This window comes from Pelodiscus sinensis, chromosome 4 (genome assembly GCF_049634645.1).
Source record: "Pelodiscus sinensis isolate JC-2024 chromosome 4, ASM4963464v1, whole genome shotgun sequence".
Lineage (NCBI taxonomy): Eukaryota > Metazoa > Chordata > Testudines > Trionychidae > Pelodiscus > Pelodiscus sinensis.
In genome coordinates, this window is record NC_134714.1 from 66,677,934 (window position 1) to 66,689,938 (window position 12,005).

Genomic DNA, 12,005 nt, shown 5'->3' on the forward strand with positions numbered 1-12,005 from the left:
CTGTCTTCCTGCTTGAACTTTCCAGGGGCTGTCATTCCTGATGCAGAATACTTTGTTAGACATTCTGCCACTGCTCGTGAACTACAACTGACATTTGACTTCTGGCTCAGATGGTTTATTATCAGAGAATACAAATAGCCAAGTTGTTCTTGATTAATGAAATATGCGTATAGTCTCAGCCTTGAGTGGAGTTGGAACTTTATTGAATTTTCTGCATCTGTTGTGTTTTTAACTGTAATATGACCTGCAAATTGAAGTCTCAAGAGTTTTTATTTTTGATACCTCTGTTTATTATTATTATTATTGCTTGGGATTGGGGTAAATTGTCCCTTCAGTGTATTTGTTCTCTTTATCCACCATTGCTAAGATTAATACATTGACATATCTGTGAAAGAAACCAAGTTGGCTGAATTTTTGCAGCAAGTATGGTATATAGCTAACTTTTTGCATGAGTAGAAAAGATTTTTATACTTAAAATATTTTTCTTTGAAAGGCTGTAACCATACTCAGTTAATGTATCCTGTGCTGGAGGACTTAGCAGTTGACGGCTTGTGTAAAGGGGACTCCAGAGCCCTGTGCATGCTGCCGAGGAGACAATACTGTAGTGGAGTGGGGATTTGGTATATTGGGGATGGGATCAGTGTGTTGGGCACAGTCAACTCCAAGCAGGAAAAAAACAAAGTAGTATCTGAGCAGCAAGTAAAATCTGCTACTTTCTGCCATGCTTAGCAATAGCCAACCTTTGGCCTTGATGATTGGAATAGTCAGCTCTTTTATGCTATGTCTACCCTGCAGAGTTTTTGTGCAAAACCAGCCATTTTTGCACAAAAACTTGTGGAGCGTCCACACTACAAGCGCGTTCTTGTGCAAGAAAACGTAGAGTTAATTGTAAGAACACAGGGGTTTTTGCACAAGAGTTATTCCTCTTTCTATGAGGAGTAAGCCTTTTGTGTGGACAGGCAACAGGCTAAAATGGCCATCAGAGCTTTCTTGCGCAAGAGAGTGTCCACACTGCCATGGATGCTCTTGCGCAAAAGCACATGGCAGTGTGGTCGTTCTCTTTCGCAAAAAGTTCTTGCTCAAAATTCCTGCAGTGTAGATGTGGCTTTATTATTTTGTATTATTTACATTGCTGGAGTGCCTTGTGGCTGTAGAATTGATCCAGGACACCACACAGCACAAAAAGAAAGTCCCTGACTCAAATAGCTTGCAATGTAAGTATAAGACAAGAGAAAACAGATGGACAGACGGGGGGGAAAAGTCAGCCTTACCCAAAGTAGAGATGTGAATGTTTAACGGGTTAACCAGTAAGCCAGAGCAGCCCTGGTCCATGTGGGACGGGGCATGGCACTCTAGCTGGTCCACCATGAGTAGGGGAGCTGGTCCAGCCCAGCCAGGCTGGAGCGCCCCTTCCCCCACCAGTTAAACATAACATTTAACTGGTTAACCAGTTAAATTGGATTTTACATCCCTAATCCAAAGAGCAATTAATAATGGTTCACAGTTACATTTGGAAGCCCTAATTAATTGGGTCTTACAGGAATCTGTCCTGGATCTGGTACTATTGAATATTTTCACCAATGAGTTGGATAGTGGAGAGAAGAATATGGTTGTAACATTTGAGGATGAAGCCAAGCTAGGAGCATATGCAAGTGCTTAGGAGAACAGGATTAGAATTAAAAATGATCTTGATAAACTGGTCTGCAATCAGCAAGACGAAATCAAATGCATAGCTCTCAAACAGGGAATAACTGGCTCAGTGGTAATACTGCAGAAAAGGATCTGATGTTATAGAGGATCAATATTGAATGAGTTAGAGACACAGTTGCAAATAATATTCTGGGGCATATTAATATAAATGTTATAGGGTAGAACATAGGATGTAATTGTCCTGCTCTCTTTGTCACTCATGAGCCTTCAGCTGGACTACTGTATTTAATTTTGGCCAACCCACCTTAAGAAAGATAGGCAAATTAGAGAGAGTTCAGGGGAGGGCAACAAAAATTGTTTTAGAAAAAGTTTAGAAACCTGATCTTTGAGGAAAGGTTAAAACAAATGAGCACATATGTTAGTCCCATTAAATAAAAGACAAATGGGATGGAAGTTTTTATCATTTTAGGCTTAAAATAGACTAATGATGTTTGAATGGCAGTGGGCGTTTCCAAGGAGGGGGAAAGACTGAGTGCATTTTTTTCCTTTGTCGTTCCAGGTTTTCCAGGACCTTGGCACCTCAGTGCTGTCTGGTGCTTTTAAGGGTTACAATATTTGTCTTTTTGCATATGGACAGACCGGTTCAGGAAAAACATATACGATGATGGGAACTCCAGTGAGTAACAGCCTGCATAACACTGTTTTGTTTTTCATGTGTTTGTTAAATTTAAGTTCATGATTAAGATCCCAGTTAAGCCAAATGTTTAAGTATGTTTTATTTGGGATTACTGTGCTTAAAATTAAGTACATAATTAAGACCATAGCTAAATAGCATAGGTTAAAATAATTAATATAAAGAAATCAGGTTTTCTACCGAACATATACTTCTTTGTATCAGCCAGCCTCAGTCTCTAAAAAATATTCTACTGCCACTGTTTTTGATAATCAGACAACCATGTAGAAGTTAAATTACTTTTGCTAATTAAAATTTGGAATAATTGTTTGTGCCATCTTTTCTGCTGCATTTCTGTGAGAAGACTTAGCCGTCTGAGGTGATCATACTTGTTTCACTTCCAATAATTAAATGAATTTAAATAGAAGCTTTGGAGATGAAACAGTAGCATATTCTCCTCAAAGCCACTCTGTTCTAAGATATTTGAGTGATGGGACCCCACAGAAAGTGCCTTTATATATTAAAAGCATCCAGACCAGTGGCTCCAGTAGATGGGCTACTGGATTTGTAGTCCAGAGAGAAAGGTAGTTAGTCTCCCTGAAAACCTATATAAATTGAAGGGAGAGAATTTCATTACTTTTTCCCATAGCACATTCATTGTAGTAATGTGGCTGTCACTAGATTCCTTAATAAGAAAGTGATTTGTGTTTCAGGAAGAATTCCGCTTTGATTCAATATTTAATAAACTGTATTTATTGTAAAACATTATTAGCACTGTTAATAGCTAGAAAATCAACCAGGTTGGTCCGTAAAGAACTTTCACATCCACACAAATGCATCTATTTAGGTAAAGTTGTGTTTTCCTCAATTTGTTACATTTCAAATATACCTTTTAAAAATCTTCACACCATACTTCAAAGAATTTCTGAGTTGGAGAGGTGGAGCCTGAGGGTGGCTCCAACTCTTTCCAGAAGCCATGGCTGTGGCAAGTGGTGTCATCTTAATGTTAAACTTTTCAGCAACCATGGCCTATGAAAAGTTTCCCACAATGTCTTTTAGTGAGAGTGAGAGTGAGATTGGCTATACCCATAACTGTCAGAGTACATCATCCTGTTAAGTGAATACATCTAGAGATGCCTTCACTGGAATATCTAGCACTGAGTGTGCCAAGATAGGTTGTGCTGTGATCTCCACATTGACTGCTTATGTATCTATCCATGTTTTAGTGGGTAGTTGATGCTGGAATAGTTGGATGTTGCCCATAGCTTTGTTTATAGTTATTAAAATGGCTTTTTATAAGAGAAACTGGGACTATGATCATATCATTTAATGATTTTTCTTTTGATTTGTTTTTATTTAAAGGCATCCATTGGGTTGACACCTCGTATATGTGAGGTATTTGTTTCTTTTATGAACTTGAATGTGTTTAAATTGTTTTTAATTTTATTTTTATTTTAAAGAAAAAAACATAAACTTTTGATTTGTTCAGGGCCTTTTTTCAAGGGAGGATGATTATTCAGAGCAGCCAGCATCTTGCCGAATAGAAGTCAGGTAGGAGTGTCTCGTAATCTTTAGCCGTATGTTTCTAAACATTTACAATTATGTAGTTCCCTAGTCAAAGCTCACTATTCAGGGCTGCCAGTCATTTTGTCGAGTGTGGGAAAATCTTGCTATTTGGTTTTCAGTCCAAGTGTAGTTCTTTGGATGCTGTGTGTTCACTGTTAGATCCCAAAGAATATGCAGTTAAGTAATAGTTGGTTAAGAAGAGTCCATTTCTTGCTTCTTTAACTCTTTAAAATTTGGACCATACACTGCATTTATTTCTCATTCATAACCACCATCTCCTTTGTGGAGTTATGTACTCTGAACAATTGATGAGTTGGGAACAACATTAAAAGTGCAGGAATATATTGTGTTGGCAATGCACATGATTTAACGCATCAACACTATTTCCAACCAGCTGGCAAGAGGGGACAGCTATTTCTTGCTTAATGTCAATTGAGTGCTTCTCAGTTCCTTTCCAAGTGTCTGTATGTACAACTGGTAAGAAGACGTAATGTGAGAGATAAGGAAGATGAATGCTTTAATTTTTTATGTGGAATATCTGTGCCCAGGCTGCTGGTGCAAATTTTCATTGTCCTAAGAACAACTTCAGATATTTTTTGTGAATAGAATATGCCCAAAAATATATCATTTTATTTACTTTTTTTTCAGTTTCCTTGAAATCTATAATGAGCGTGTCCGAGATTTGTTAAAGCAATCAAACCAGAAGAAACCTTATACACTTCGTGTCCGAGAGCACCCTGAGACAGGTCCATATGTGCAAGGTAAGAGTGAGTTTCAGTACTGATTACAGTGCTGTTTGGCTATTTTGTATATTCATTTACATTCCTAATATGATTTTTAATATTTCCATTCTTTCCAGTTATTAAACAGTCAACATGAAATATGTAGTTAGAAGAATTAAAACGCTTTACAGCAAAAGATATCGCAGAACATGGAATCTAATTCTTAGTATTTGAAGAGGGTGAAATTCTAGAGGAAGGACTCATTTTGTGTGTGTAGTGAATGTGTTAAATAAAAATATAAAACATAAGATTTACTGTATTGGATCAGGTTATTGATATATCTAGGCTGATAATCTGACTCCAAGCCTTACTGCACTTGGCTAATACAAGGAAGAAATATCTTTCTAAGCGCAGAAAAAAACTTACATAGCCATTTAGTTGATAGCAGTTTATCTGTAAACCCTAAAAGCTTCATTTTCCTGTCAGAAACATCTTGTGAAACAATGTATTTCTTTCCACTGAATTACTATGTTTTAGATTTCTAATCTAGGAGTTTACAAATGTATGTTTTCTGTAGCTATAAAAACATTCTGATTCAGTTCTACATTGTATCCAAACTTACACCTTTCAATAGAATTGTTTATTGTGGATTCTCTGTTTTGTTTTCCTCTTTTCAGTCCTCATATTTTCTCTTACCTTCAGCTATGTCTACACTGCAGAGAAAAGTCGGGAAAAGATACGCAAATTGTGAACTGCAATTTGGGTATTTTTTTCCCAAAGGGGCTTTTCTGAAATTTGTCTACACGGGGCCAAATTTTGGAAAAAACTCCTTTCGGAACATCCCTTATTCCTCTCACTGGCAAGAATATAGGGATGGTGAAAGAATATGTCCGCTTTTTTGGAAACTGTTCTGAAAAAGCAAATGCATTCCTTGGACGCAGAAGAGCTTATCCGGGATACCTCTGGTATCCCGGAAAAGCTCTGCAGTCTAGATTAGGGATGTAATAGTGTAGTAGATTAACCGATAAATGAAAGCTTATAGGTTAATGCTATAGACTATATGCATTTCCCCACCCCCTTCCCCAGTAAATATTTTTAGCAGGCTGGCCAGCACAGCAGCCTGGCTCAATCCTGGCTTATGGTGGGTCTGGGACCTACCCCCGCTGCGCTTAAAGTATATTAGGACCCGGGTGGGCAGGCAGCTTGGCTGAGATCCAGCTCATACTGAGTCTTGGAGCTCAGACACACCCCCAGACAGGAGCTGCTGTCTTTTTATCAGAGGTAGCAGCACAGGGCGACAGGCAGCCAGTCCGCGAGGGGAGCTGGTTTTGAAACTGGCTCCCCTTGCAGACCAGTTCCCACCTGCCACTCTCTGCTGATGCCTCTGATACAGAGGCAGCAGCACGGAGTGGCAGGGGGGCTCCTCAGGAGAAAAGCTGGAGTGCGCTGGCTGTCAGCCCCACCCCTGGGATTATAAAATAGTTGACTAACCAATAAGAATTCATGAGGTTACTTGACTATTCAATTAACCGATATTTAACATCCCTAGTCTAGACGTAGCCTTCTTTTATCCTACCAATTTTCCCGCTTCCTTGTCTCTTTTCTTTCTGCCTCTGCCCTACTGTCAGAAGTGTAAATGTTCTCAGCTGTTGGTGCTTACGTTGTTCGAGGTGCATTATATAGCACTGAATTTGCCCTCTGAAAAGTAATACATTTGGTCAGTGATTTCTGCAGAATCAGTCCACTAAAGGCAGTAGAAGTAATGGAGGCTTTTTCGACACTTTTGATTTTATAGGGCTGCTGTGGTAGCACTTTAACATGGCAGTATTAACACAGCACAAGCACTGGGAGAGCTCTTCCCAGGGCTGTAGGTAAACCACCTCCATGAGGGTAGTAGCTAACAGCTCTGCCTGTTTACACTGGTGCTTTACAGTGCTGTAACTTGCTGTGTTCAGGGTTTGCATGTGTGTGTGTGTGTGTTTTACACACCTGAGTTTGAGAGTTACAGTGCAGTAAAGTGGCAGTTTAGACAAACCCTGAATAAGTTATTTTAAAGCCATATAAATCATATTAATAGTCAAGAATGGAAAAAGAGACCTTTTCAAACTGATGCAAACTATAAATATGGGTGAGTCTATCTGGAAAGTAAATACACCCATTTCCTTTTTATTGTGGGCACGTGGTATTTAGCAACACAGTGGGCAGAACTCCAAATTCCTTCTGGAATTGCTCTTTGCTATTGGCCTAATAGTTTGTAGCAAATTTGACACCTAAGAAGTATTCTTTTAATGTGTAAAATGCACATAAGATAAAATTGTGTTGGTTCTGTCATATCAGATCAAGTACTAGCTTGTTCTGGTTTTGAATCATAGAATCCCTGACTCTGTCCCTTTTGTAAGTTTCCCCTCCTTGCCATTATGATGCCACCTAATCTTATGCAGGGGTTTTTTTTAGGAGAGGGAGGGAAATGGAAACGGAAAATCAAGATACTGTGGCTGAATTTTAAAAGAGCCGGATAATTTTAGAACTGCCAACTACATTTGTAGTCAATTATTTTAGCTTTGCAAGATATAATAATATTACATAGGATTCTTCATCCAAGAATCTCAAAATGCTTCACAAACAGCTCCTCAGTTTCACTCTATCTAAACTGTGAATACCATTTTTTGTTTGTGTAGTTGGCAGGATCTTAATACGTTTAAAAGGCTGAGGCACAGCGCGGGAAACTCAGTGCGAGCCTGGAAATCAGCGGTCCTGGGTTGCACTGGGTCCTCCTCCCTCCCCTCCACCCCCTGCTGCGCTTCTGCTTTGTAAGTGTATTAAGAGCAGGTAGGCTCGTAATACATTTAAAAAGTAGAAGCACAGTGCCCTGTCCCCACTACCACCCTTCCCCCTCACAGAGACAGTGCTGAGGGAACCAGCTTTTAAGCTGGCTCCCCCAAGCACCAGTTCCTGCTCCTCCCGCAGGAAGGGAAAGCAACTAATTGAGGGACTAGTTGACTAGTCGCTTACATCCCTACTCTTGAGATGAAATCTGTCTGTTTTCTTCTAGTTCTGGTATTTTATATTTATCGTTAGTTCTTTAAATTAGAATTCAATACTCAGCTGTTACCTGGAATATTGTGTGTAATTAGGATAGTGACTATAATTTTGGAGTTCTGTAGTGTCCCTTAAAATTTCCCCTTCCCTGACTTTTTCTTATTTTGTACTATGAGAAAAGCATAATATTAAAGCCATTACACAATTAGAAAGTACCATTTCTGGTCACATGAGGAAACCCAGTTTGAGCATTCAATTAGCCCTGCCCCTATATCTGTCCCGTGACAAACATTCTCACATTCTGATAAAGATCTCTTCAAGAAACTTGCAGTTCTGCTCATAATTAACATGATTCAAAATGTTAGAAAAAAATGGCTGGATGAATTAAAAATGAACTAACTTCTTGTTATAACTGTCATGTGGTACTATTACACGGTTGTTAGGGTACCACATGAATAGAATTGATACTGATGAGTCAGTGTCTTAGGGTCTGTACTTAGATGACATAGTTCTGTATGTGTATGGTACTCTGTGTGTTGTGCATTTAACAACTATTACCATGTGTATGATATATATTGCATGTGGTCTGTTTTTTTTGTGAGGTGGCGTTATTTTGTTTTTAGTGAGAGGTTAATAAAGAAGAGCTAATCACGTATATTCCTGGGGAAGTGTACTTGATAGTTTATATGTCAGATGAAGGGGGAGAGCGTTCAGATATTTTGCTCCCTGCTAATCAGGATAGGGGGCTTACTTTGAAGAACTTCCAATTCAGGTGTAAAGTGGATCACATATGCCAGTAAGAGCTGCTTATACTGTATTACTGAAACCAATAATTGCTGAGTTCAGTAATGTAAAGGTATAACCCTATAGTCCTTCTGTGTGAGCCCTTGCCCTTTGAAATCCACAGAAGTTTTGCATGTGAAGTCTTTGCAGGATCATGCCATAGGAATTGTATTACTGATAGCTGGGAGGACATATTTTCTGAATTATAGCCATTTAATTATAGCCTATAGTTGCGTAGGAGGATGTTTACACTCCTCTACCAGATAATCTGTTGCATGGAACAAATTATTGTTCAACAGATGAACATAAGCAAAGTCCAGAGATTTCCCATTATCTCACAGTACATTGCAGCATATCCAAATTTGCATCTGTACTTGCATTGTACTTGTTGTGTGCATGAGCCATCAGTTCAGGGGTAACAGAAACATTTTAATATTGGGTAAGAGCTCCCTTGTATACTGCAGGTGTCACTTACATAGTTTGTTTTAGTAATCTCTAGTGTATAGAAGCCAATAGTTGGATGAACTACAGACAAGGAAGGGAACCCAAGAGGAAACCCCTTAGGGTTGCCTAGTTACTTTCATGTTAGAGGCAATGCATTTTCCATTTGCAAGTCCAGTCAGGAAATCCCAACACTAAGTATTTTGAATAGTTTCCAGATTATCGTTTTTTCAGTGTAAAGGCAGCACGTTTCTAGTGTTTAAAATGCTGAAAGTGTTTCAGTGCTTCAGATTGGAATGGTTTCAAAATTCTCTCTTACAGATGGTTGCACTGTTAAGAAATCAGCCTCTTTCAAATCAGGAAATGATGCAATTTGAATTGTTACTCTGAGACTTTTTAGTTTGAGATAGATTTCTAGTCCAGACAGAGTTTTTTGACATTTTTCTGTGGTTCTTAAAAATAGACTCTTTTTCCAAGTAGCAGAAAAACCCCTTTCCTTTTCCAACAGAACAAATCATTTTTCTTTTGCCTTTTTATAATAAATCTTTGTGTATGGGGAGGCGGGAGATTAGTGTCAGTAATTACTTAAATGTAGTGGAAATTTTATAATAAATATAATTTTGCCTTCCCATCACATATCTAGTTTTTTATTTACAAGATTAAAAATCCTTAAAAGTGATCAGAGGAACAATACAAGGTGCTTTTCCATACTCGGTAGATTTGCAGATGCTGGTGCATTTTGAACAGTAACTAGTTATTGTTTTATGTGACAGAAAAATGCCATTACATCTTTTGGAGTTCAATGAATATCTAATACAATTCCAAACAGTAGAATAAATGCTTTGTTTTTGTAAACCAACCTGTAATTTTGCATTTTTTTAGGCCACTGATGAAATTCTTTTAGTTGTGAATAAATGTGATGCTGGTGTGAGAACTTGTTTTCTTTAGATCAGGTAGATATAAAAGGGCTAAAACAAATCACTCATCTTTGAGCCAAATTCTGATCTCTAAACAGTTTGTTAACCTTTTAGTATCTAAAGACATACTTTGTCCCTCTATCTCTGAAATAGCCATTTATGTCTTGCTGAGCTTTTAAATGATTGACTAGGGTAAGCAATTGATTTTGACTTCATACGTGATACAAAAATAACTTTAACTATTAAAATGAGACCTTTTAGAAGAGGGTTTCTATAGAAGTTGTGGAATAAGGAAGTTGATACCTATAGCACAGAAACTCTTTGCTTCCTGCAGATAAGATGTTCCAGTGAAACTGTATATTGTTTGGTTTTTTTTATGGTGCCAACTAATGTAAATTTGCTTGCTCATTTAAAATTAATCTTAAGAAATAATATTCTTACAATAAATAATTTTATGGTAATAAAGTAAACCTTTTCTTCACCTTCTTCCCCATACATAATTCTGTGGCACATATTAAAAAGAAAACATGTTTCCTGGATTGTTGTACTATTGAAATTCAACAAAAAATATGGGTAACATGTCACTCTATCCCCACAATAAACAATTTAGGCATAGGTTATTTTCTATAGCATCTTGTATGGTGCAGCACTAGGCCATGTCTGTGGTTCCTAGGTTATCACCCATGATACTACAACCACCAAAAATAAGACAGAGCAAACACGTGAGGTCAGTTTCATCCCAGGATTAAGCCCATTGAAGCCAACAGTTTATCTGCTACAATTTACATTTTATAAGATGCTAGTAAGATGCTAGAGAGCATACTGCCCTCCAGTGGGACCGTGTTACTCACTGCCAGTCCATTTGGCCTAGGAGTTTTTGTATTTCCACATGTTTAATTCCTGGCCAGTCAATTTCCTCCTTTTTTGTTTTGTTTTGTTTGTTTGTTTCCCCACAGGGCAGCTGTATTAATGCTTGACTCTTTTGAGGACCATAACCAGGATGCACTTTGGCATGGAGTAGGGCATAGATTTTTATGCAGAGATGTATGTTGAAGGTTGTAAGCATGGTATTCGACTGATGAAGTGAGCACCAAAGACTCCTGACAGAAGTTTTTCTCATTTTCTGATTAATTTGATTGATTTGAACTGAACATTTTACTTTACATCTGCTGAAACAATGGCTGAATAAATTGTACCACTGGAACTATGCTGGTGTAGTTAAAGTGACAAAAAAGTCAACCTCCTGTGTATGCAGTTATATTGGTATAAAAATGCTTATACCATTCTTATTTATTCCTATATGGGAGTAGGAATAAGCTATACAGGTATAAGACACATTTATATCAATATAAATGCATCCACATTTCGGTTGTACCATTGTAACTATTTGTGCTTCAGAACAAAACTGAAGCTTACCAAAATAGTTTTACGGATACAAAAATTGTGTGTAGACTAGGCCTAACTCTCAGACAGAATGTTTGTATACCCCTTCTCTCCAGTGAATTGTGATAGTGACTTTAGTGCACAGTTGGATCAAGTGACTAGAGTGAAACAATGTTTCCTGAGTAAGATCTATTTTTAACCGTCCGACTTCACTTTTTTAATCTCTGGCAGGATTGTCGCAGCATTTAGTTACAGACTACAAACAAGTCATGGGACTTCTAGAAGAAGGAATAGCCAACAGGTATTTTTTAATCAATTGTTTTTCTGTAGTTCCTGTTTTTCTCAGTTTTGATAGCACAACTATTGATTTTTCCAACAATGTTGCACACTTGCCATTTAACTTGAAACAGAAACAAAGAATGATTGAGCTATCACAGATATTATTGCGAAACTGTATCCTGACTTACACATAGTATACACGTAATATTACTTTTATATAGTCTGAAAAGTGAACTATAAGGAGATGTTTTGCTCTAAGTAAATCTGTATGTGCCATGCTCCAGTCTTCAGAGGATATAGTTTTCAATTGAATTTCAAAGTAGCTTAGTTTGTGATTACTGAAATCACAACACATTTGTGATTTACTTCAAACTGTTTGATGTATGCTTATCGCTTGATTCAGGCTGATCACAGGGTAGAAATATTGTGAAAACAGGGCAGAAGCCATTTGTACCTTCCTTTCCTATGGGAAAGATCTAATGAAATAGCAAAAAATAGATAAATGAGAGGTATTTAATAGACTTTTGCTGTGCTTTTCCAATGATGTATTTA

At 37.7% G+C, this 12,005-nt stretch overlaps 1 protein-coding gene across 2 annotated transcripts in view; it reads left to right on the forward strand.

The window, feature by feature from the left end:
- The window catches only part of STARD9 (StAR related lipid transfer domain containing 9), a 130,723-nt gene that overhangs the window by 43,629 nt on the left and 75,089 nt on the right, over positions 1-12,005 (forward strand). For both annotated transcript variants that reach the window (XM_006135403.4, XM_075927239.1), the window contains exons 4-8: positions 2,210-2,326; positions 3,686-3,718; positions 3,813-3,874; positions 4,538-4,650; positions 11,406-11,475. In XM_006135403.4, coding sequence (XP_006135465.2) covers positions 2,210-2,326; positions 3,686-3,718; positions 3,813-3,874; positions 4,538-4,650; positions 11,406-11,475 — 395 coding nt within the window. The remainder of the gene's footprint in view (positions 1-2,209; positions 2,327-3,685; positions 3,719-3,812; positions 3,875-4,537; positions 4,651-11,405; positions 11,476-12,005) is intronic.